The sequence below is a fragment of the Lepus europaeus genome, chromosome 4 (genome assembly GCF_033115175.1).
Source record: "Lepus europaeus isolate LE1 chromosome 4, mLepTim1.pri, whole genome shotgun sequence".
NCBI lineage: Eukaryota > Metazoa > Chordata > Mammalia > Lagomorpha > Leporidae > Lepus > Lepus europaeus.
The window spans coordinates 149,577,088-149,603,837 of NC_084830.1; the positions used below are offsets into that span (position 1 = coordinate 149,577,088).

A 26,750-nucleotide genomic window follows, 5' to 3' on the forward strand; every position below is an offset into this window, starting at 1 on the left:
CCAGTTTATGTAACAAAGCTGTTTTAATCACAGTCAAAAAAAAAAAAAGGAAAAAAAACACCACATAACCTAGTTTCCAGTCTCATGGAGATCACAGACAGGTAAACATACAGTTTCTTTAAAGTAAGAAAAACTTTACTTATGTGATCATAATTTTGCTAACAATACCCCTCCCAAACAAGAAATTAGTAACAGAACATTTTAATGTACAAATCAAATCCCCAATCATGTTCAAACTAATTATAAACACCTATTTCTCCATCACTAAAACCATTCAATTTTTTCTAAAAATCAATCCTGATAAACTTTTCTTTTGAATTCTGAAGCAGTCTATTTTTTGTTGTTGCTATTTACCTATCACAAAGGGAGCTTGGTTATTTGAGATCATTTTCTGTCTCTTCCCAAATCTGCCAATGCCTTTGGACTTCCTGTTTGTCATATGATCCAGTTACCCTAGGAAAATCAGGAGAGTGGCCACTGCTGCTTAAACTGTGGGTATATATAAACAGATTATGCTTCAGGTTTTACAGTGTACACAGGAATATGGAGAAGTGTTTACCAGTTGAATAACAGAGTTTAAATACAGAAGTGTAGTTAGAAACATGTACACTAATCTCTTTATTTTGGATATGAGGAACAGGAGGATGAGAGAAACAAAGATCTTGCAAAGTAGCCAACAAAATATCATACACTACTCAATCGGCCTGGAAGGAGGTCTCTGACACTCCAGGGCTCTTTTGGCTACCAAACTTCAAGAAAATATTTTCAGTTGACAAGACAGCCAAGGGAACATGGTGACTTGCCAAGTTACAGTTAAACAATGAGCCGTTTCATCCACACTTGCAAGCTCCAGGCTGTGAGAACCTCTGCTATGTGGGCACGCATGCCTTCTCAGATGTCTCATCACCACATATGGCAGGGAGTTGCTTTGCAAATATCTTGAATGTGCTGCATTCTTTCCAGTCCTTAAGAAGAACTGGATCCTACCTGTGGTTCCAGAAGTAAAGATATAAAGACAAGTGGACTTGAGACTTGTGGCAACGTGGTAGCTGCGTGGCACGGGCTCATCCGACGACGTGCTGAGCTTTTCTTGGAGTGAAATCACGCCTTGTGGAACGGAGTCTTTCATCCCCCAAATGCTGATGTCTTTGGGGAGACTTGGAAGAATTTCTTCTAGAGTTCCAAGCAAATCTAGAAACCAAATGGTTAGGAACAGGTAAATAAACTTAAATCTTAAGCTATTCATCTAAGTTTGCTTTTGTGTGTTGCAGCAGAAATAAGATGTAAATAAAAGGCTGCTCTCCCCCTCACATTGGATATCATAGCTGTTCTACTGCTTGGTTTCAACGGGACTAAGTGATTACCTCCTGATGGAACAACGTTTGTAAGCCAATTCAGACTGATTTTTAGGATTGATTATCCAAATTATGTTTTCTTTCCAGTGTTTAAATGAAACAGTGTTGGCCGGCACCGCGGCTTAACAGGCTAATCCTCCGCCTTGCGGCACCGGCACACCAGGTTCTAGTCCTGGTTGGGGCGCCGGATTCTGTCCCGGTTACCCCTCTTCCAGGCCAGCTCTCTGCTATGGCCTGGGAAGGCAGTGGAGGATGGCCCAAGTGCTTGGGCCCTGCACCCGCATGGGAGACCAGGAGAAGCACCTGGCTCCTGGCTTTGGATCAGCGCGGCCGCAGCAGCCATTGGAGGGTGAACCAATGGCAAAAGGGAAGACCTTTCTCTCTCTCTCTCTCTATCACTCTGCCTGTCAAAATAAATAAATAAATGAAACAGTGTTTTATACTCTGGCTCTAAATCCAGAGTACTGCACTTAACCTTGTCCTTGAACTACAACTTGGTCAGTTGTTACTGCTTAGTTCTGCTACAGCACAAAACATTTGGGAAAACCCCCGGACTCCTCTGCCGGTACAAGATCACTGTGGCTTAGAGAACATTGCAGAGCCAATGTAATCAGAGACAAAAGTTTTCACAAGCATCAGGAGCAAAAGAACAGCCTCCAGGAAATGGGGTTCATCATTCAGAGGACATGATGATGGCAGCTGAAAGCCGGCTGATGAGAGCGCAACCCCTCCCTGGCCCTGGGCAGCACCTGCAGCCAAACAAGAGGAAGAGCGGTAGAAAACCAGGAAGAACTCCCAGCTTCAGACCTGAAGGGTCTGGGAGTCTCACCAGATCAAAGGCCTGGGTTGAAATATAAAGTTCAGAGAAGAAAAACCACACGTATCTCAGTAAAGGCCTGTTGCCAGGATCCCAAAAGAGCAGTTGTGGGGGAGGGGAGTGACATGGAGTTTATCTAGAAGATTAAACCAGACCTTCTTAATCTGCCTATAAAAGCAGGACACAGGTCATCCGCTAACAGGACAGTGTGGTGCAAAAGAAGGGAACAGAAGTGGGGAGTGGGTCCTGGAAGAGGAAATACAAGCGCCGAGGTAGCAGGTGCCTTGTGGGATAAAAAGGAAGCGAAAAGTCATCATTCCCATAGAGTCTTTCCTTCAAGCAGGGAAGCATAATCTTCCTCCAGAGTAGAAAATCATACTTACTGATGTTATCTAATTTCCTTTTAAATTTAAAATCCCTGACTGCAGCATGGATCTCCGCCAGTGAAGCTCAACCCCGATCCTGTGCACGCTGCCCCAGCCTTACGGCCACATTCCTGCTCTATGCCGTCCTTTCCTAACGTCTAAGCGATTTCCAGGTTCTCTGTTACTTATCTGAACTCTCCATTAGCGTCCTTGGGGACACTACACAACACCATCCACTGGCCTTTTGGGGTTAATGCAAGGAAAGCCAAGGATTCCTGCAACCACCAGAAACCATGAAGATGCAGGGCGACGTCTTCCTAGCCCCTTGGAGGGAGGGCAGCCCTGCTGACACCTTCACTTTGGTCTTTAACCCCCACAATGGAGAGAGAACAAATCTCTTGTTTTCAGCCAGCCACCCAGTTTGTGGTACCTCTGTGGAGCAGACGGAGGAAATCAGTACAACGCGTTCACAGCCCAAGCCTGATTAACCCTAAAACTGTGCATTACCTGATAAGAGAGATTAGTGGTTGAGAAGTATTAAAGGGACAATGCACTCGGACCAGAATGCCCAAGTACATGCAAACATGAACCTTTACATCTTAAGCATTTTGGGGGGAACTTTTAAATAAAGTGTCAGAAATACCAGGCTATATTCTGCTTGAATCTGAATACCATGGACTGCTCTAAGTATTTTTCTAGAAGTGTAAATCAGAACCCACTGACTTCAAAAAACATATGTCAATCACTGTTTGGTTCTACCATGATGCAAAATACTGGGGAAAAAACTCATGATTTACTTTCTCAGCATCCATAACACCAATAAATCACAAAGAAGCAGCAAGCAAAATATGACGAATGGAATGAGCCAATTCCCAAACAAAAGTGACAAGAAAATAGAAGGACATAAAGAAATGATAAGGAGTTGATATTTTGCAGGAAATTGGGCACTTAAAATGTTTTCATTAACTTTATATTCCTAGAACAAGTCCAAATAAAACGGAATGTAACAATACAGAGAAAATACCCAGTTCTACGTAACACAAGCACCTGCTGCATAAAGATCGCTTTGACAGAGAAAAGTGAAAAACACAGGGAATCCTGGAAGAAAGGCAAGTCACCAAAAAATGGGAAAACACAGATCCAGACTGCTTTATAAAAAATGTGAATTCCATATTCTGTTTGAACAACCCTTTCTGGTATGTTCAAACTACAACTACAAGTCTCTGCACTGACTCATTTGGTTATCTTAATTTCTAATCTCCTATCTGCAAGTATAAATTAACAGCACACATTTTTAAATATTCTTAAGGATATTTATGTCTGAACTGGGAAGACAGGCACACAGAAAATAACAACGTGATGAATTATGACCACAAATCTTTGTTGGACTTCTGGAGTCTAAGGAAACCATGAGTTTTGATAAAAAGAGCTAATTTTTACAAGCAAAAAGAAATTGAGCAGGTTCCTAGGAGTCAGCAGAGACAGAATCTGACTCCCTTCATACATGAAAGTCAAGTTGATCCAGTAGAAGCAAAGCTATGGAAGAGAATTTTATCTCACTGAGTTATTTCTTCAATAATGGTTAGAAATGTGAGTGGGCACAGTGAAAATAAGTAAACATTTGAAAAGTCATGTAGCACATAAAAATCATTAGTTATCACTGATAATCTTTTTTAATATTATTAAAACTTGATGCTGAGAATAATCCTGGGGGCTGGCATTTTGCTAGCACTTAAGATGCCAGGGTCAGATGTTCCTACCCCAAAGGCAATGCCTGGGTTTAAGAACTGCCTCCTGCTCCCACTAAAGAGCCTAGAACTCAGTGGTGATGGCTCTGTCACTGGTTCCTTGTCACCCACCTGGGAAACCTGGACTGAATTCCTGGCTCTCAGCTTCAGCCTGGCCCAGCCTGGGCCATCAAGAGTATTTGAGGAGTGAACCAGCAGATGGGAGTGTGATCACGCTGGTTTTTCTCTCTTCTTTCAAGAAGGAAAACAAATCCTGAATATTAAGTTCTGACACAAAATAGCATTTGTTTAAATACTTTAGTGGAACTTGACTTTATTTCATGTAGACTTACTCTTTAGTGAAATGTATTACCATGGATACCTGTATGGGACTGCATGTACCTTAAAAGATTGATGTATGTCCTACTCGGTCCTTGTGCTTGCTGCACCAGGCACATACACAGTAGGTGGTAGATAGATACCTGGTTAAAGACACTGAACTCTGCACCACAGGGACCACGCATGCAGGTCTTAATAAACTATAACACAAAGAGACATCTGGGTTTTCTATGACCTTGAACAAAGTCTATATTGCAGAAGACTCTTTTTTTTTTTTTTCAAAGAAACAAGCTCTTTAAAGAAATATGTATTTTTCTGGGGCTGATGTCATGGTGTAGTGGGTTAAGCCATTGCCTGTGACACCAGCATCCCATACGGGTGCTGGTTCAAGAACTGGCTGTTCTACTTCTGATCCAGCTCCCTGCTCATGTTCCTGGGAAAGCACTAGACAATGGCCCAACTGCTTGGGCCCCTGAACCCAGGTGGGAGACCTGGAGGAAGCTCCTGGCTCCTGGCTTTGGCCTGGCCCAGCCTCAGCTGTTGCAGCAATTTGAGGAGTGTACCAATAGATGGAAGCACTCTCTGTGACTCTCTCCCTCTCTCTGTGTAATTCTTTCAAATAAATAACTATATCTTTAAAAAGAAATATGCATTTTTTCTCCCATTTTCAAGACACAATATTAGATGGGGTTACAAGTACAAATGCAGATAAGTTATAAGCCTTGTCCATGATGCTTTACAAGGTTTTCTACAAATTGATTTGTTGTATTTACAGAATTATTATATATCTTATTTACATTCCTGAGACTATAAAATCAAATAGTAAAAGTTTTTTATATCCCTCTAATATGCCATATTGTGAGTGATGTTATGCATGCTGCATTACAAACTGTATGTTATTCAATATTACAAAAAACAAGCTATACTTGCAAAGGTGAAGAAAGGGAATCATTGCATAGTAGCTCTTAAACATGGGTAAACGTTTTAACTTCATTATTTGTGCACAACCAATCTGATGTGAAATTGCTATATATGGTGAATTGGAGCTCTCCAGACTGTAAGACAGTAGTCCTAGAGAATCCAGAGTGAAATTATAGATCTCACTCTATGCTGCGACTGCTGTCCCAGGATGCAGCATGGCTACACAGGCTGCTCTTAGGGTAGCCTGTGTTTCTAAGAAAATTTATGCTGACATAAGCGAAGTCCTAAAGCAATTCATATCAAGACACATATACCAATATTTCATATCAGGCCTAGAAATTCATTTTTCATCAATAATGTGCCATTTATTTTTACAAATATGAGCTTATTGCAGATTGAACATAAGGAATTCGAAGGCAACTGAAGGTAAGAAAAACTGATAGACCTAATTAAATTAATAAGTTATTTTTTTTTCTTTTGGGGTATGTGTGTGTGTGTGTGTCATAATTCAGATGTAAAATCTACTCCCCCAAATTTAACACCTATACTCCACTTTCATTCAGTATAATTATTTCTTCTTTTTCAACTTATTCATTATATTTATTTGAAATGCAGAGACAGAGATCTTCTGGTTCACTCTGGAAACACCTGCAATAGCAGGGGCTGGGCCAGGCTGAAGCTAGGATTCCAGAATTGAATCCAGGTCTCCTACATGGGGGGCACGGACCTGAGTACTTGAGCCACCAGCTGCTGCCTCCCAGGGTACATGTTGGCATTAAACTGGGTCAGAAGCGGATCGAGGACTTGAACCCAGGGATTACGGTTTAGTATGAGGGCATCCCGAGAAGTAACTCACTCATAGAAACAAAGCCCAGCCCCACTAACACTGCTTTCAAAATTAGTTCTTTTACTGTGACTTATTGCATAATTCTTCCTTTTCCACCGACAGGAGGCAGCTCTGCGTCTTTCTGTCCCACTCAATTCTTTGTCTAGTTTTGTGATGATCATATTTGTTATTTATGATATCATATTTGTTGATTAGTGTAGATTTACAGTATATTTATAGAGCTGGTTGTGCTACTAATTTCTCATTAATAATTATTATTTCAAAACTAATTTTTGCTATGAACATTTTCACCCATGCTTCAAAATAAAGCTTACAATGAGAATGCCAAAAGTGCATTGTTCTGATACAGTTTGGAAATTAAGGTGTTTGATTTGTTTTCCCTCTTACATGACCTTTAACAACCAAGGAACATGAGAGAAAATGGTTCACTTTCTGAACTGAGTTACTGATGAACTAACAAAATTTCACATTGCTTTTGCTATCGTGTATCTTCTTTGTGGATACAAAATAAATGCTAATAATATTCTCATAAAAACATACAATAAAATATAAGGCCGACATTGTGCACTAGCAGGTGCTGTCTGAGACACTGGCATTCCATATGGGCACTGGTTGGAGTCCTGGCTTCTCCACTTCCAATCCAGCTCCCTAATAATGGCTTTAGAAAGCAGTGGAAGATGGGCCCAGTACTTGCACCCCTGTACCCACGTGGGAGACCTAGATAAGGCTCCTGGCTGCTGGCTTCAGCCTGGCCCAGTCCCGGCCACTGCAGCCATTTGGGGAGTGAACCAGCAGATGGAAGAGCTCTCTCTGTAACTCTGCCTTTCAAACAAATAAATGTTTAAAAAATCTAAAATATGTATTATATGTATGCAATAAAGTAAAGGCATCCAAAAGTTCCTCCCACCTGACAAACATCAAATGCTTCACCTTAAAAAGAAAAAGCTGATTAAACTCACTTCTGCTCCTCCTATATTGTTCATGTGCCATTTACCAAGATAAAGATTTATGAATTTTTTCATGCACCTGTCAGATCATATTAAGTTGTGGCAAAAATCCATTTCCTCTTCATTAAAAAAAGAAGATTCAACATAAAGTTCTAGCTTTATTCTGTTACTTGGAGCAAAAATTAGAGTCTATTAGAAGGAAGTGAAGACTGAGAAAAGTTAATACCTGGGAAACAGAGAAGTTGTCCAAGAATGGGCTCCAGCTTACATTGTGGATTCTACCCTTAAAAAAAAGTGTGTATATATATATATATATATATGTGTGTGTGTGTGTGTGTATACGTATATATATGTATATATATACATACTTTTTTTAAACTCATTGGAATTCTAGGTTGAATCTTCATAGCGTAGGATTTTTTTTTTTTTTTTTTTTTTTGGACAGGCAGAGTGGACAGTGAGAGAGAGACAGAGAGAAAGGTCTTCCTTTTTGCCGTTGGTTCACCCTCCAATGGCCACCGTGGCTGGCGTGCTGTGGCCGGCGCACCGCGCTGATCCGAAGCCAGGAGCCAGGTGCTTCTCCTGGTCTCCCATGGGATGCAGGGCCCAAGCACTTGGGCCATCCTCCACTGCACTCCTGGGCCATAGCAGAGAGCTGGCCTGGAAGAGGGGCAACTGGGACAGAATCCGGTGCCCCGACCGGGACTAGAACCTGGTGTGCCGGCACCGCAAGGTGGAGGATTAGCCTATTGAGCCGCGGCACTGGCCCATAGTGTAGGATTTTCAACCAGAGCGTCTGGATTCAAACATTGCTTTTGTACTTGCTAGTTGCGTCACCTTGGAAAAGTCATTTCACTTCTCTTGCCTCAGGCTTTTTATCTTAAAAGTGGCTCCATGCAGCTCATGTAGGTGTTCAGAGAATTAAACTGTAAGTGAGAACTCAGCAGAAAGCTCATGGAAAACACATATTATGGAAAATGGTATGGATTTCAAGATACTTTGCATCAAAATGAATTTTTCTTTGATTTCCTTTTTTCCACGAAGCGCTCTCTTATGTACACCCTTCATGGGGGCATCTGGCACAGAATCAGTCCTGAGTAACGGTGGTCACCACGGCTTGTGGTGAGGATCCCAGCAATGCTGACTGCGAGATGACCTTGGTCTCAGAAGGGGAGGGCTGAAGGCTTAAAGGAGGCAGCAGACCCGGGGAGGGAGACGGGTGCAAACACGAGAAAGGGCTTCCAGGTTTGTCCTCCGTGGTTTTCTCCAAGTCGGATCACTGCTCCTCCTCTTCCTACTGAAGATTGTGTAACTAGGCAGGGGCGAGTTGGGACTTCATTCCTCACTTAATCCATCAAGTTCTCAAGGGATGGGATACAGAGCTGAGACAGGACAGAGGGCAGAAGCACAACTCTTTCAATGATGATGACATATCCAGACACGTCTGTAAATGGGTTTTTGTGTTTTCACTCTAAGCTGTTCCCAGATCTTTTGAGAGAGCAGATAGTATATTTATGATAAGCAAAACTAGGCAAGAAAAGAAAAAAAAAATAACCTCACTGAATATTATTTCAACATACCCTGACTTGCCAATGAATAATTATTACATAAATTGGACAAAACAGACTTCTTAGTTTTCAATGATAAACAGTAAAATTTACAAGTGAAGATGTAAAGCCCTTCATGCACACTTAGATTCAACATTAAGTAAATTATATATCTTTAGAAGTGCAATTCATTCCTAGGTAGTATTCCTGCAAGATTCAGATCTCATGGATCTATTTTCCTGCCTCCTAAGTGTAACCAGTGGAATTCTCTTTGTTTTGGCCACAGAGAGCGAAGGATCCTGCTCTAAACTCATGTCTGGCAGCACTCTGTGCCTGACCTCTGAGAGCTGGCCAGCAGCTACTGCCACACTGCTATCAAAGCCCATGCACTTTGCTTGTGAAACTCATTGTCCGCCTCCCCCTCCAAACAGCCCTAGGTTCTCAACAAATCCCATAGAGGGCTGGGCAAAGACCAACCTCTCTCTATGCGTGTCATCTCTGCCACCGTGTCATCACAAGTGATGATGGTAGCTGCTACCTGCACGGATCCCATTGTCCAGGCATTCTATCCGGGCCCTCTCCATTTCATTCACACAAGTCCCTGTGCCAGTCATTTAAGGACAGGGTTAGAATTCAAGTCCGCAGTTTCCTGACTCCAAGATGTGCGTTTCTCCCGTTCAGCCTTGACAACTCTCAGAGCAGGCGCAGCTTCCCTTTATATTGCTTTTGCTTCTGCCAGCGTTCAAATATCCTTCTCTGTCAGCAGAGCTTATAAATAAGAACTCCAGGCCCAGTGTCTCCACCATCACTAAAGAGAAAATCATGCACGCATCACGGTTGAGAGCATAGCCTTTGTCAGCAACAGAACCAAGGAAGCCACTTAAACTTCTTACACGCATCACTTGCTTTCTTTGGGACTGGAGGAAATCCTTAACATTGCACAAAGTAAATGGAACATCACAAAACAGCCATTCTACTAAATACAAGTAAAAATGTCCCAGTGCCCTGAACACTGAACAAAAATCATGTGAGGACATCATGATGCATAGATAAGCTAATAGAGGCACACACGGCCCATGTGTTTTTTATATCTGACCACACATGATCTCCTATAAACCTTCAGGGGTCTTTATTTTTTTCTCTGACTCTTCCTCTTGATCTTTAAGAAGCAGTTCCTTTTATGGCTGGAAGTCACTTGGAGAATTACAATGGTTCTTCTATTAACCAGAACATTTGCCCTGCACAATCTGAATGCAACAGTTCTTGAAGACTAACAGGGCAAAGCTGTGTGCTTTCTTGTGTGTTTATGGCGAGGACAGAGGATTTTGCTTTTCCTGAAGAAGAACCCAAAATTCTTCAGAACAGATGGAAACCTAAAACATATACCATCAAATCTAAAGTAAAAAGAGTCTGGGGTAATATGAACAGCTCTTTTAGTTATTTATTATAGTATATTTAGTTATTTATTATAGTATATTTAGTTATTGATGATAGTGTATTGATAAAGTAGAAAGAACAAAATTTAGGCATGCAAGAAGTTTGAAACACTTTGTGCCTTTTGGAGCGATGATTCCAAAATTTAGCAACACAAATATCAAGCAACATAACAAAGAAGTCCAATCATGTCTTTTCCTTCAAAACAAGTTTCCAAATGAAGAGCAGAGGGTAGACAATTAGAAAAAAAAAGTGAGGGAGCAGGTGCCATAGCACAGTAGGTTAATCCTCCACTGTGGTGCCAACATCCCATATGGGTGCTGGTTCTAGTCCCAGTTGCTCCTCTTCCAATCCAGCTCTCTTCTATGGTCTGGGAAAGCAGTAGAAGATGGCCCAAGTCCTTGGACCCCAACACCTGCATGGGAGACCCAGAAGAAGCTCCTGGGTCCTGGCTTCAGATTGGCACAGCTCCGGCCTTTGTGGCCATTTCGGGGGTGAACCAATGGAAGGATGACCTTTCTCTTAGTCTCTCCCTCTCAATGTCTGTGACTCTGTCTCTCAAACAAATAAATGAAATCTTAAAAAAAAAAAAAAGGAAGAAAACTAAAAGTCACCAGCTGCTCAAATGAACCTCACGGTTTTCACTCAAATGCATGGATACTCATTTACCAGGCAATAAATATTGATGGAATATGCCCTTTGTGCTAAGTGCTGAGAATCTGGTGGTGGAGGAGAAAACTTCCTCACCTCCAAGACCTTGCAAGCCACTTCGTGACGTGCTCCCCAAGGCTGTGGCAGTATCTGCAAAGCAGCTAAGAGAGCTTTATGATTCCGTTGGATAAAAAGCCACAGCTCACTTGACGGAGGAATGGTGAGTGGAAAAGGTGCTGGGAGAGGGTGGATGGACAAGACACCAGGTGAGACGGGGTGGACGGCGTCTGGTTCCACCCCAGAGCACATGGCTTCGACGCCCAGCTCTGCTCCCGACTCCAGCTGCCCAGTCCTGTGCACCCTGGAAGGCAGCAGGTGTGGGCTCAAGTAACTGGGTTCCTGCCACCCATGGAGGATACCTGGTTTAAGTTTCTGGCTCCTGGCTTTAGCCTTGGCCAAGCCCAGGGCATTCAGGGATTTCCCCCCACCCACTCTCTCAGTTAATGTGGAAATTGGCAGGAAGGTAGAGAGGGAACAAAGGGGCGCTCTGGTAATGCGAGAAATTTTCTCAGCTGACCTGGGAAGCAGGCCTGAGCAAGTAAATGAGCCTGAGAATGGAAGAGGCAGAGAAGCCTCACCTGTTAGGAAGAACGAATTCTGGAACTAAGGCCACACAAATGGTCAGGTGGCTAATTTATGCTGACCAGCTGTCTGTAACCAGCTTTGGGAGTATGGTAAAAACAGCTTCCTCTCTGGTGTCAAGATAGAGTTTTCCTTGGTCCTATGGAAAAGTGTTTGATGATTATATATATAAACCTCCAGTTCTAGAAGGTAGTGGAACTCTTTCCCCTCCGGGTTGTATTAACGAGAGTTCTTGTCTTCCCTTCTCAACAAAACTCTGCTAAATCACCTTCGAATTTGTTCATCTGCCTTATACTTCAATGCTGATGGAGCAAGTTCCCAGGGCTCATATCAATTGTGCCAAAATTACAAAGTTAAATAAATGAATCTTTTTTTAAAAATGGGGTTGGTGTTGCGGCACAGCAGGGTAAGCCACAGCCGGCAATGCCAGCATCCCATATATATGGTCATTGGTTAGAGTCTTAGCTGCTCCACTTTCAATCCAGCTCCCTGCTAATGCACCTGGGGAAGCAGGGGACGATGGCCCAAGTGCTGGAGTCCCGGCACCCATCTTGCACATCTGGATGGAGTTCCGGACTCCTGGCTCCAGGGAGCTCAGCTGCATTTGTTGTAACCATATGGAGAGTGAACCAGCAGATAGAAGACCTCTCTCGGTCTCTCCCTCTCTCTGCAACCATGCCTTTCAAATAAATAAATATATCTTTTAAAGTAAATAAATAGAAGTTAAGAGAAGAAAGAGTTAGGGTAACAAAGGAGAAAAGGAGGGCAGGGGTGAGAAGAGATAAGGTAATGAAACAAAATACAAAGGTGGCGTCAGCAAAGCTTCATGACCCAGCGGCAGGAAATCCACTCCAGCCCCCTTGCTACCTGGTTGACAGGTAGTAGCCAAAGCAGATTGCTTGCCCACTGCAGCCATGCTTTCGTCATTCTAATACCCACCTCTTATGTTATGGTGAGGATCGCAAAAGACAATGTACTAAAAATACCTTGTAATCTCATAACATACTTTAAAATGGAATGGATTATTATTATCATCATCGCTGTTATTATTACGACCAAATAAACCAAAGCTATAGAAGTAATTACATATAATTTTGTAAGTGATAAACAAGCATATCCCAACATTTTTCTATTTAAGGAAGAGAAAATATAGATCAGTAGATGACAGCCTTGGCAGCTGACACCACCACAAATATCAGAGGTGGAAAACTGGGCAAGGACTAGGTTTGATCTAAAACAGCTTAATTTTCAGCAAGTGCTCAAATTTCATCCAGAAATTTGGGATGCTACTCAACACATCTTTTGATCCAAATACAGATCAAGTATTTCTTCCCAAGTATTTTTTTAAGATTTATTTATTTATTTGAAAGTCAAGATTTCAGAGAAGGAGGGGCAGAGAGAGAGAGAGAGAGAGAGAGAGAGAGAGAGAGAGAGACCTTCTATCTGCTGGATCACTCCCCCAAATGACTGCAATGAACAGAGCTGGGCTAATCCGAAGCCAGGAGCGAACCTCTTCCAGGTCTCCCACATGGGTTCAGGGTCCCAAGCACCTGGGCTATCTTTCATCGCCCTCCCAGGTGCATTAGCAGGAAGCTGGATCAGAAGTAGAGCAGTTAGGACTCGAACCATCACCCATAAGGGATGCTGTTACTGCAAGTGGTGGCTTTATCCACTACACCATGGCACTGGCCCCTTTCCAAGTATTTTTGAGACTTCTGGCTATGTGGAAAAGGAATAACAGTTGAATAAACACTTTGATTTTTCTAAATATCTGGGCACTAAACACCTGATTTCTTGGCGCAAGGGCTGTGGCTTCCTTAGTAGGTTAAGCCTCTGCCTGCAGTGCTGGCATACCATAGAGGCACCGGTTCGAGTCCTGGCTCCCTGCTAATGGCCTTGGAGAGTAGCGGATGACTGCTTGGGCCCTTGTACACACAGGGGAAACCTGGAAAGAAGCTCCTGGCTCTGGGTTTCAGATCATCCCAGCTATGGCCGTTGCAGCCATTGGGGGAGTGAACCAGCAGATGGAAGACCTTTATGTCTCTCCTTCTCTCTGTCTATAACTCTGCCTCTCAAATAAATAAACAAATCTTAAAAAAATGATGTCTTAATATTTTCAACTTTTAGTATTTCTACATAATCTGAATGCATGTTCCATTGGTAACTGTACCAAAATGCAATAGCCATTCTCAGAAACAATGAAACCATATAGCAGAGCAGAGTCCTGGGTCAAAGACCAGGGTTTGAATCTTTGCTCTTCAGCCCTCTAAGCTGTGTGGCCTTAAGAAAACAGTAACAGAGAGAGAAGAGAAAGAGGGAGGGAAGTATCATTTTATTCTTAGAATTGTACCAATGACCTACACTGAAGCCATTTCTTTGTAGATTACATTAACATGAGAATTGTGTTGTAGTAACCACCATGCACTTGCTGTAACCCTGATAATCTAACATATTAAGTTCCTTAAAACAATGAATAAAATACTAAAATAAGTCAATTACATCCTTTCCACTTCAGTTTCCATAGCGCCTTCTATGGAGTCAGCCTTGAGTAAAGGGTAACTGGTGACATTTTTGTCAACAATAACAAACTTGTTTGAAATTGGCTCTGTATAATCCATGGAAAAGAACTTTTCCAGAATGTACCAAAACAATGTGCTCAAGGTCCTATTTCGGTCTACATACTTGTGTTTCTCTTGTACCTAACAGCACATTAGATGGTAGCAGTGAAATCCAAATGAGATTCCATATTAGAAGCTCTGGGATGACTCTATAATCATAATAGCAATTATCTGAATTCACTAAGAGTCTGGTTATCACATACCAGCCTCAGCTACTTTACAAGACCTGTGCCCTTTAATTCTGAATTATCAGCATTTTACAGCTAAGTAAAGTAAGACTCCGGGGAGCTGATGATGCCATCTTTCATCACACAGTGAGCAGGTGGCAAGATCTACATGAAAGCCAGGTGTGTCTGGCTCATCCCTCTCTAAGCCACTTGACTTATCCTTCTACCACAACATTTTCTCCCTGGGGATATACAATTTAATAGTAATCTCCACCAGACACACTCAGCAAGAATCTGAAAAGGCTGAAAGTTTAAAAAACTGCATGTACTCTACATATTGTCCACACATGAGGCTCAAGATGCCAAGAACACAGTATTTCAGTGTAAGAGCATCAAATCCAGAAAAGTGACTGATAAACTACTCCTCCCTCTCCCTCTCCCTCTCTCTCACACACACACATACATACATACACACACACACATACACAAATTCATTAATCAAAGCAGAATTGTCCTATTTTTGAAAAACATTATATTTTCGAGGTGGCCAAACAGAAATGGATAGACTAGTTCAAGGTTGACTTCTCCAGCTACTTACTTACAGAGTGAATCAAATAAATAAAGGGTACTTCAAAAGGTTCATGAAAAAAAAATTATGAAAAAGTACATGTAAGTTCAAAACAAATTTTGCACTAAAATAAACACCTTTTAATTACTTTTTTATGAACTCTTTGAAGTAACCTCGTAGTCTTGGCATAAAACTCTAGTACTCCAAAGTGGATTTTTTAAATAAAAAGAAAATTGCTGTTGGTGTTAAAAACAAACACAAGGAAATGATTCAATTAGTTATTGGCAGTCAAAGCAGAAACTGGCGCAAATAAAACTGCAACATTAATTGGTCCTAACTAAGCACCAACTTGGTCAGCAACAAAGCTTAAATGCTCTATTTTGAGAGGTAACCAGCTCTGTGTAACTAAGTGCCACTCTCGAGGGCAAGAGTGACTGGTGCCACTCGAACTGGCCTCAACATCACGGCTCTACTAATTCGCAGCGTAATCTGGAGTTTCCATTTACTCCAGAAACTCAGCCACTAGTTTGAGTCATATTGTAGGCAGTGGGCTAAAACTGCCAAGTATGCCCATAGATGAACTTCGATAATTTCTCCTTGGGCATTCACTGGCTCCCATGTGAGCAGCAAACACAATTCCACCACCTTGTCTAAATTTGGAATGACTCATTTATTTTACTTCTTGTCATGGCTCAGTGAAACTCAAGCACACTAGTGATCCTCCTTCCAAAGTGAGAGATTCAACTGTGGAAGAAATAGCTTAGTGGACATAAGTGGAGGGGGAGGGGGAAATGAACGAGCAACACACAGGGGCTTGTTCAGGCTCCTCTACCCGTGCAGCCCAAACAAAATAAGGTTTTGCCACTTACTGGGCTGCAAGGACAAACAGGAACCAGACAGACAGACAGGCTTGAAGGAAGCCCAGCCCTTTTTTCTGTTCATTGCCAGATCTCTTTTTATGAGCCTTGTGAATATCATGTGAAAGAAGTGATCTGGAAAGTTCAATGCTTTAGACCTCACTAGGGTACACGTGTAGATTTCTTTTCCATATCGCTCTGACATCAGGGCATACCTACAAATCTAAAGACTTGTTTACTAAGGGTTGTGTCGGGAATACTCACCCTCCCATATGAGAATACCCAGAAACCATTTAGCCTACGCCAAGTCAGTCACATTTCTCATACCTCAACTTCATGTTGCTAAGCAACCCAGATTCCTGGGTTCTCGGTTAAGTAGCCGCTGAACCAAAGTCTTCTCTTTGCTCTTCAGTGAACATATGTGCGTCCAACACCGTCCTAACTCCGAGGTGGTGGGAAAGGGAGGGGTAGAACAGGCCGAAAAAAAATTAAAAACGGTGAGCGCGCAAGTCAGGGGAAGACAGAGGCCTCACGGAGGCTGCCCGCCGCCAGAAAGATGGGAGCCCGACTTTGCTGGGCAAATCCCAGCTTGCAGAGAGTGTACAAGAACAGACGTAAAGCAAGGAACGCGTGCCCTGCAGATTAAACCTATCTATTTTGCAAATGCAATCACGCAGGACCAAGTTACTATTAGAGGCAAACAGGCATTCCATAATGACGTCGCGATAAGTTTCCTACTCCTCCAACGTTATGTCTGAGCTGATGAAAAGCAGAACTAACAGGCTGTGTGTGCATTCCTGAAGGTACCAGGAGCAGTACCCGCCCTCTTCCCACAATGGTACGAAGCAGTGCACACCCCAGACCCTGCGGACAATCACTCAGCTGTCGCAGGGAAAGTGACTGAAGAGGAAGATGTGTCAAAGCACCACCGGCCACAGGGCACCGCCTTTGCACCCTGGCCACGCGCGCCTCATCACACTTTCCAGGACCACCCTGGAGAACAAACAGGCGGGGGCCGCCCACAGCCCGTCCCCTACCTGCGCCCACCACGAGGGCGGTGGGCTCGCAGGTGCGGAGGCAGTGCAGCAGGCAGTGCGCGCGGATGTTGGAGTTGAGGAAGGCCACCACGCAGCCCAGCTTGGCCAGGCCGAACCACACGTGCACGAAGTCGGGCTCGTTGGTCATCAGCAGCGCCACCGTGTCGCCGGGCTTGAGCGAGGCCTGGCTCAGGAAGACGCGGGCCACCCGGTTACTCCTCCGGTCCACGTCGCAGTAGGTGTGCACGTCTCCCTCGTAGATGATGAAGGGTTTGTGGGGCTGCCTGGCGGCCTGGCTCAGGAACTTGTCCAGCACAGTGACCAGCTCCCCTCTCCGCTTGTACACCTCCATCCGAACGCCATAGCGCACCACCTTCAGCAGGAACCAGAAGTCGTCCCAGAAGTAAGGGAAGAGGAGCTTCTGCACCACGTGCAGGCCGAGCAGCCCGGCCCCCAGGCCCGCTAGCCACGACACGAGCATGGGGACCACGAGGCCAGGGCTCCCGCGGCTCCCGGCGCAGCCCTGGGCAGAGACAGCTGCGCTCGCTGCCCGCACCTGCCGCTGGCGAATCCCGCCAAGTCTGCTCGGAGAAGCCGGCCCGAGGCGTGCTGTGGATGCGACTGGGGACCCGGGCGGCTGGAGGGCTGACAGCGCCGGCTTCCTAGGAACCCCGACGGCCTCGCCTCGCTCCCTCTTCGACGGCGGCGGGCGGCTCGGCGCGCGCTCCTGCACCAGGGCTCCTTCCTCCCCGCCCGGAGCAGCTCTTTGAGCTCTTAGACTGGGAAGCTGAGCTGCAGCCGGCAGAGGCTGGAGTGACTGAGAAAGGTAGAAGCGTCCCGTCTCCACCCGCCCCGAACCACGCAGGGCCGCGGGGCCACGCCTCGGGGCCCACGGGCTCCAGGCTGCTCGGCGCCGCCCCCTCCACGCCCCGGCCCCGGCGGGCGCTTCCAGCCCGGCCCTGCGCGCGCCGCCGCTCCCCCTCCCAGTGTCCTTGGGGTTGCACTGCCCGAGTCTCCTCCGGACGTGGTGGGGGAGTAGCCCGCCTCCTCCGGGCTCCTCCGGGCTCCGCCGGGCTCCGGGCCAGCCCAGCCTCGACCGCCGGGACAGCCCGGGCCCTCGGCCGGCTCCTCCCCGGGCGCGTCCGGCGCGGCCAGGCTTTCGCGCCGGCAAGAGCCGGAGGTCTCCAGGGCAGGGCAGGGGGTCCCACAGGGCTGGCCTGGCGGCCTCGGCGTGCCCCCGAGGTCATTCACTGAATCAGCTGGAAAGAAAGGAAATGGACCGGGACAGAAAATTGCCCGCGGCGGGGGAGGCGGTGAAAAGTCCGCACTTAGAATCGGACCCATTCGGGAGTGCGAGCTTGTAAGACAGGAGAGAATACTTGAAGTCTGTTCACAGAACGTCACGAAATTAGCTGCTGCTTAATTTTCTTACACACGTATCTTTGAAAACCTCTATGGATAGGTAGGTATTGACATTTGCATTGGAACGTTTTACAGTATTTTCCAAAAGCAGTGATTTGAGATTATCAGCATTTACATATAAGTCCGGCCCCTCCTCCCCATCAGTTGGGTTCCTGAAATAATTGAGGACACCTAAAACTCTGATTCTACATGGGGGCTTGGAACTCAGAGTAAACCGGCAGATGGAAATAATAATAGTTTGTGCAGAGATAAGGTTTTACTAACGATGAGACACGGCAGAGTATTTCCTTTTACACATTTTTTTCTCTAGTGGACACCACCGTCCCACCACTCTGCTCTGAAGCCTGTATCCAGGGCTAACTACAGCGCTGAAGTGCCTGAACACTGCCTCCAATCGCCAGGCTTTCTCCCTTGTGTCTTATGTTTTGCAGCTGGGTTCTAGCTAACCTAGGATTTCCTAATACAAGAAGCAAAAGCGGATAATTCCAAAGACATACTACTTTGTTCATCTGAAAATGAGTACTTTGAAGTCATACATGGCAAAAATCCCCCAAAATAACAAAGGCTTTTAAAACCCTTTCATGTAGAGAAAGCACATGCTTCAGAATTTAATCAGAAGCTCAAGTCTTCAATTCAAAAGCACATTTTTAGTTTAAAAACAATTGGTATTCATACTAGTATTAATGCTGGTATCAAATAGTTTACAATTTGAAAAGTTAGTTTGTAATTTGAAAAGCATCTTTGAAAATTGTTTAACTTTCTCTGCCAGCTCTAGTGTGGTTCAGTCACTTCCTAGAAAACAACATTTCAAGCAGGGAATTGAATATGGAGCAGCTGGTCTGGAATTCTGGTTTCCAACACCAGCAGAACCCATCCACCCACAGTGGGAAAACCATGGGTAAGGAAAAAGAGCCTTGCCATCTTTCTTTTTCCCTGAATTAAAAACATTAAGCACATAGTACAATAATTACCATCACCTGTTACCACTGTTTCATAAAGAGAAGGCTTTATTCCAACACTAAGAAGGGAACACAGCACTGTTATCACAAAGAACAGTCTCAGAATGAATCATAACAGTCTCAGGATGAATCAATGTAACTCCATAAAACACACGTGATGCTACACTGATTTTTTTTTTTATTATGGACCTTCTAATACTGGGATGATACATGGAATTAAATTTTTAGGAACTGCTAATATAAATGGCCCTAGAATATATTTGGAATCATAAATGCAAGAATGATTTATTAGGAAGAATTACAAACATATGCTGGCAAATGTTATACTACCCCAAACTAATTTTTTACTTGAAATTTTGCCATGGCAGAGGGAATCAATGAAAATCTTGGGGCAGTTCATGGTACTTTGTGGATTCCTACACCAGCCCATGTTTCTCTTCCCATTTGGTCCAGAAATTTCACCTTCGTTTTCAAATCCTGCCAAAGAAAACTAAGTAGAATGGCTACACTTTTTAGTTCCTATAGTTAATAATTAACTGGGAAGGCAGTAAGAATTAACTGTAAATGAGTAAGTCGATAATTTAACCTCTATAAAGAGAAACACATACAAATAGTCTACACATTTGTGTTAACATTACTGTTGGTCAGGGACAATAAAATCTTTCTCAGGTTCCCCTTAGAAAATACAGAAATGGGCCGGCGCCGTGGCTCAACAGGCTAATCCTCCGCCTTGCGGCGCCGGCACACCGGGTTCTAGTCCCGGTTGGGGCACCGATCCTGTCCCGGTTGCCCCTCTTCCAGGCCAGCTCTCTGCTGTGGCCAGGGAGTGCAGTGGAGGATGGCCCAAGTGTTTGGGCTCTGCACCCCATGGGAGACCAGGATAAGCACTTGGCTCCTGCCATCGGAACAGCGTGGTGCGCCGGCCGCAGCGCGCTACCGCGGCGGCCATTAGAGGGTGAACCAACGGCAAAGGAAGACCTTTCTCTCTGTCTCTCTCTCTCTCTCACTGTCCACTCTGCCTGTCAAAAATAAAAAAAAAAAAAAAAAAAAAAAAGAAAATACAGAAATGTTGTTTTTATATTATTTAAAAATGAACACATGAGGATTAAACACAAATCTCTGCAAAAAGATAAAAATCTTTTTCCGATCTATGTATGCTCACCCATTTCTGAGTTGGCCTCCCCTCTACCCTACTCCCAGTGCACCCTCAGCTCTGTTGAGGACGAGTTGTTCAGTGAGCGGATCAAAGTGAGAGTGAACAATACCATCATAAGGTGCACAAGGAGTCACCAAACATCCACAGGAGTTTGTCACTGTCACCTAAGAGTCCAGGTTTGTGCTGCAACATCACTGGTTTCCAACAGTCTCCTATTGGGACTGTATAGCAATCACCATGTGGATTATGGGACGCTCGGGTGAGCAGTTTCATAAAGAACGCAAATACTGTTGATACCAAAACATCATGAAGGGTGTTGGCATGGGCCAGGATGCTCCGAGTACCCAGAGTGACTCTGTGGCTTGGGAAGGGAACTGGGTGCCTCTCAAAGAGAGGCGGAGAATACTTAACGCAGGGCCTTTCTACTTCCAATTCCACCACGCAACAGGGTTCTGTGCAGGTCTCAGCCACTGCTCTAGGGGCTGACACTAACTTGGGTTTTGATGGGAAACTTACCCTTCCTATAATATAATGCTTATTTGTATTAGTGAATAATAATTGCCCTAAACATTATTCCACATAGGGACTCATGAAACAAACAACATTAAAGAGGAGGAGTGCTGTGAGGAAGTTGGGAGCTATTAATATTTAATATTACCACATGTCTTACATCAAACATGTCTCATAACAACATTTTTTATAGCGCCAAATAAATGATCCCATAATGACAGGCTCTGGAATAATTACCAAACAAATTAAATATTTAAGCATCATTATTACCACTCATTGCAAACTACAAATTTATGTCAACCAGGATCCTGCTAAGAGGTTATTCTACACATGCATTTTATTCATGGTTTTTGGAAACAGCTTTCTTTTATCTAGATACTTTGGGTTATGACAATTTGTCTCTCCTCAATGTTGGAGACAGTTAGTGTTTGTAAAAGGTATTTAAGAAAAGTTTGATCACCAACTCAGAGACCTGAGGTCAGCTTCATTTCTATTTAATAAGCCACACGCATGGAGACAGATCATTTGGAAATTAGTGAGATAAATCAAAGGAATTCTTTGGCAAATTTATAGAGAATGAGACATGCTCCAAATATTACAGTGAATTGTCCTATGGGTCCCCCACTCTTGCATGTCCAATAGGTCTCTGATTTAGTCTTGAAGGTCTAGGAGTGGAGCATGAGACTTGTGACTGGAGTATAAATTCTAATACAAAACATTGTGCAAATTTACAATGCTTCAAGTTTAACAGTTGGGTTTCCAGAGACTTAATTATAATTAGTTTTTCCCTGTAGGTAGGTGGTCCAGAGCTAATAAGCAGGCGTTGCTGGGCTGGTCCAGCTTTGCCAACTTCAACTTGTGGTTTCAATTCTTGGATTCAAGGCAGTTGCACCTGTTTCTGTCCTCTTCCAGTCATCAGCAAGGGAAAAGGGTACGAAGGAAATCACCACAAGTGGCATTTCTTTGCTGGATTTTATTCTTTCGCTTTTTAGTAAATGAAAAATTTGCAGTGTAAGAAGTGTCTTCAAAAATTTCATGTCAGTGTGGATTATGAAAAAACTATGCATGGATTTCAAAAACATTGCAGCAAAATAAACCTAGTTTTCCACATTTTGAAGTGCCTTTGCACATAATGGCAGAAATAGTAAAATATTGTTCCACCACCATTGTGTATATTCTCACCACCTAGATTTAATGATTAACAGTAAATTAAAAAATTTTTTTGTGATAGCATATTTTTAATTTACATTATGGTCAAAGGCTTAATACTCCATTAAACAGTTTAACAAGTAAAAAGACTAGTTCAACAGGAATATAGGCAGGGATATTAACAAAAATCAAATGAAAAGATGTCAATTTCAGGCCTATAAAATTAAATAATCACAGGTCATAAAAACAACAGTACTAGGATGTCATTCTTGACAATTTGCTTGACAAAGGTACAAAACTTAATTTGACAATTATAAACAAACAACAAACCTGATGGTATTTCTCCTCTAAACCTCTCAGAGTACATCTCTGAAAAAGGCTATTTCCATAGCCAATCATATTTCCATGATCACACCTGATAAATTTAATAATTTTTTTTTAATTTTTTGAGAGGCAGAGTGGACAGTGAGAGAGAGAGACAGAGAGAAAGGTCTTCCTTTGCCATTGGTTCACCCTCCAATGGCCGCCGCGGCAGGCGTGCTGCGGCTAGCGCATCGCGCTGATCCAAAGCCGGGAGCCAGGTGCTTCTCCTGGTCTCCCATGGGGTGCAGGGCCCAAGCATTTGGGCCATAGCAGAGAGCTGGCCTGGAAGAGGGGCAACCGGGACAGAATCCGGCGCCCCGACCGGGACTAGAACCCGGTGTGCCGGCGCCGCAGGTGGAGGATTAGCCTATTGAGCTGCAGCGCCAGCCAAATTTAATAATTCTTAAATATCATCTAATACTTAGTCCACATTTATTTCCTTAAATGTATTTTAGACATTGGTTGACGGGACCAGAATCGACTGAAGCTCTAAACTCTGAGTTCTTCCTTAACCTACAACGCTCCCCTCTCACAACCACTTCGTCTTTTTCCAAGATGTCCTTGTTAAAAGAGAAGCAGCTGCTGGCTGTGTACCATTCCCCACCTTCTGCATTGGCCAGGCTGCTCCTTTCTGTTCTCTCAACATCTTCCTTTGAGCATCGTATTTCACAGATGGTAATTAGACTTCAAGACTTGGGAAATAATGGTAACCATAAAATTTGTGAAAAATGGAATTAAAATGTACGTTTATATTGGTGGAAAAAACTGGAAATCCATGCAGAGCGTTTTCCACAATATGTGTTTTCCATGAATGTTTTCCCCTCATTATTTCACAGCTAATGCTATGTCCTTTATTTTTTGCATTATATCTGGATAAACAGGTTCTGGTTGTGGTGAGTCAGAGAACACATCACTACTGGTGATGCTAAATTGACTCCAGGTTTCTGGTGGTATTATCCAGTTATGTTTTTTCCCTTTGCAATGTGCTACTTCATAAGTACAGAAAATAGCGCTTTGCTCCTCTGTGATTGCAGTTTTCTATCAATGTTTCATGCAGTTATTTTTAGGGACACATACTTTGACTTTTTTTCATTTAATATATCTATGTACCTATCATTAGACAGAGATCCTCTTCATTTTCTTCAGTGCCTGTATATATTTGGTTGTATGTCTACATCATAATAAAGCTAACTCACTTCTTGGTGGTAAGCATTTAAGATTGATTGCAGTCTTTTTCATTACAAGCAGTACCACAATTGAAGAGTATGTGCACATGTTAAATATTTTTGGGAAAGCATCCCAGAAATGGGGCTGTTGAGCCAAAGAGTAAATTTAATCTATAATTTTTATGGATTTTGTTCATTTCTCCTAAATATTGGTTATACCCTTGGTATTCTCATCATCAATGCCTGAGTCTATTGGGGAAGTACAGAAGAAGTCTCTGATAAGGCTGTTCATTATTGGAAAATCTAGGGACGACATAAAATGCTCCCATAACTATGTGCAGGCGTACCTTGTTTCACTGCTCCTCATCTTACTGCACATCCTACATGCTGCGCTGTTTACAAACGGAACGTCTGTGACAACTTTGCATCAGGCAAATTTGTGGATGTCACAACAACAAGTGTCCACTTGGCGTGTCTGTCATATTTTGGTAATTCTTGCAGTGTTTCACACTTTTCCACTACCACCACATCTTGCTTGGTGCTCTGTGGTCAGTGATCTCTGATGTTTCTATTGATGCTGGTTTAGGGTGCCATGAACCATGCTCTTTAAGGTGGCACAGCTGATAAATGTGTGTGTGTTTGAGTGCTCCAGCAACTGGCTGCTCGCTCGCTCACTCTATCTCTCAGCCTTCCTTTTCACATCAGACACAGTAATTACACATCAGTAATACTGATGTTAGAATCATCAATAACCCTACAAGAGCCTGTAAGTGTTCAAGGCAAAATAAAAGTCACATGTCTCTGACTCTACTCAGATGCTAGAAATGATTAAACTTAGTGAGGAAGGCAGGTTAGCAACCAAGATAAGCACAATGTAGACATCTTGAGCCAAATGGCCAAGTTTTGAATGCATAGGAAAAGTTCTTGAAGGGAATCTTGAAGTGCCACTCCCACAAACACGTGAGTGCTAAAAAATTGAAACAGCCTTCTTGCTGATATGGAGAGAGTTTTAGTGTTCTGATTAAGCCAAAGCATTCTCTTTACACAAAGTCTAATTCAGAACCAGGCTCTAACTCTTTCTATTCAGCAAAGGCTAAGAGAGAAAAGTTTGAAGCTGGCAGAGGTTGGTTCATGGGATATATGGAAAGAGACTATCTCCGTAACACAGAAGTACCAGATGAAGCAGCAGGTGTTGATACAGAAGCTGCAGCAAGTTATCCGGATGATGGAGCTAAGAAAATTGATGAAGGTGGCTATGCTCAACAGAAGATTTTCAGTGTAAAGGAAACAGCCTTCTATTGGAAGAAGGTGCCATCTGGGACTTTCATAGCCAGAGGGGAGAAGTCAGCTACCTGGCTTCAGGGCTGCAAAGTGTCAGCTGACTCTCTGGTTAGGGGCTAACACAGCTGGTGATGTTATCTTGAAGCCAATGCCAAATTACCATTATGGAAATCCTAGGGCCCCAAAGAATTACATGAAATCAATTCTGCCTGCTCTGTATCAGTGGAACAACATAATCCCGGACAACAGCACATCTGTTCTACAACATGATTTATCGAGTATTTCAAGCCCGCTGTTGAGAACTACCACTAAGAACAAATGACCCCTTTCCAAATGTTATTTCTCATACACAACAAACCTAGTCAGCTAAGAGGTCTGATTGGAGATGGTCAGTGAGATTAATATTATTTTCACACCTGATAACACAACACCCATTCAGCAGCCCATAGAGCAAGGATTAATTTTGAGTTTTAAGTCTTATTACTTAAGAAATACATTCCATAAGGCTGTAGCTGCACCCATGATTCCTCTGATGGATAAAGGGAAATCAAACCGAAAAACTTGTAGAAAGAACTCTCCACTCTAGATGCTATTAAGGACTTTCATGTTCATGAGAGGAGGTTAAAATATAACATTAACAGACGTTTGGAAGAAATGGATTCCCTCGTACATGCCTTTGAGGGCTTTGGGACTTCCATGTGGTGTAAATAGAGAGAAAACTAGAATTACAAGTGGAGTCTGGAGAACGTGACTGAAGAGCTGCGCTTCCAGTCCAGCTCTCTGCTGTGGCCCAGGAAGGCAGTGGAGGATGGCCCAAGTGCTTGGGCCCTACACCCCATGGGAGACCAGGATAAGGACCTGGTTCCTGCCTCCTTTCTCTCTGTCTCTCTCTCTCTCTCTCACTGTCCACTCTGCCTGTCAAAAAAAATTATAAAAGATAAAACTTTAAGAGATAAGCAATTGCTTCTAGTGGATGAGCAAAGAAAGTGGTTTCTTGACATGGAATCCACTCCCACTGGAGATGCTAAGAAAGCTGTTGAATGGCAACACACATCCCAGCCATTATACAACCTCGTTGATAAAGCTGTGGTGGAGTTTGAGAGTAGGCTCCAGGGATGTGAGCTGTAGTGCATGGGGTTAGACAGCTGCTTTGGAGGCCGGCCTTCCAGATCAGAACGCTGGTTCAAGTCCCAGCACCTCCACTGCTGACTCAACTTCCTGCTAATGCATTCTGGGAGGAAGTGCATGACAGCTCAAGTGCTTGGGCCCCTGTCACCCATATGGGAGGCCTGGTTGGAATTCCAGGCTCCTGGTTTCGGTCTGGCTCAGCCCTGGCTTCTGTGGGCACTTGAGTGAATCAGCAAATGGAAGATCTCTCTCTGTCTCCCTCTCTCTCAGTCATACTGCCTTTCAAGTAAATGAAAATAACCTTTTTTTTTTAAAGAAAGGAATGACTCCAATTTTGAAAGAAGTTTTACTGTAGATTAATTATCAAATAGCATCACATGCTACAGAGAACTCTTGTAAAAGGAAGCCTAAGTCAATGCAGTAAATTTCAATGTCTTATTTTTTTTAAATTCTCACACCTCTCATTATTCATTAATTACCACTCTGCTCAGTGAGCAGCTGCCAATACTGGGGCAAGACCCTCCACCAGCAAGAAGATTAAAACTTGATGGATGCTCAGATGATTGTTGGCAATTTTTAGCAATAAACTAGAGCTTCACTTTTTTTTTTTGACATAGTGATATCACATAATTCATAGTCTACAATCTAGCGTAATCATAACCTTTATATGCACTGGGAGACCAAAAAACTCACATGACTTGCTTTATTGTGATATATGCTTTCTTGAGAGATCTGGAAAATGAGCACACAATAATTCTGGATTTGCCTGTCCAAATT

General features: G+C 43.4%; 1 protein-coding gene and 1 pseudogene across 1 annotated transcript in view; one reads left to right on the forward strand and one right to left on the reverse strand.

Moving 5' to 3' along the window:
* The window catches only part of SLC27A6 (solute carrier family 27 member 6), an 80,258-nt gene extending 62,543 nt beyond the window's left edge, over positions 1 to 17,715 (reverse strand). The window contains exons 1-2 of the mRNA XM_062189227.1: positions 16,840 to 17,715; positions 988 to 1,191 (exon numbers count right to left, since the gene is read on the reverse strand). Coding sequence (XP_062045211.1) covers positions 988 to 1,191; positions 16,840 to 17,320 — 685 coding nt within the window. The 5' untranslated portion in view covers positions 17,321 to 17,715. The remainder of the gene's footprint in view (positions 1 to 987; positions 1,192 to 16,839) is intronic.
* A 578-nt stretch (positions 17,716 to 18,293) lies between these two features.
* On the forward strand, positions 18,294 to 25,556 carry LOC133758814 (tigger transposable element-derived protein 1-like; annotated as a pseudogene).
* The last annotated feature ends 1,194 nt before the right edge of the window (positions 25,557 to 26,750 follow it).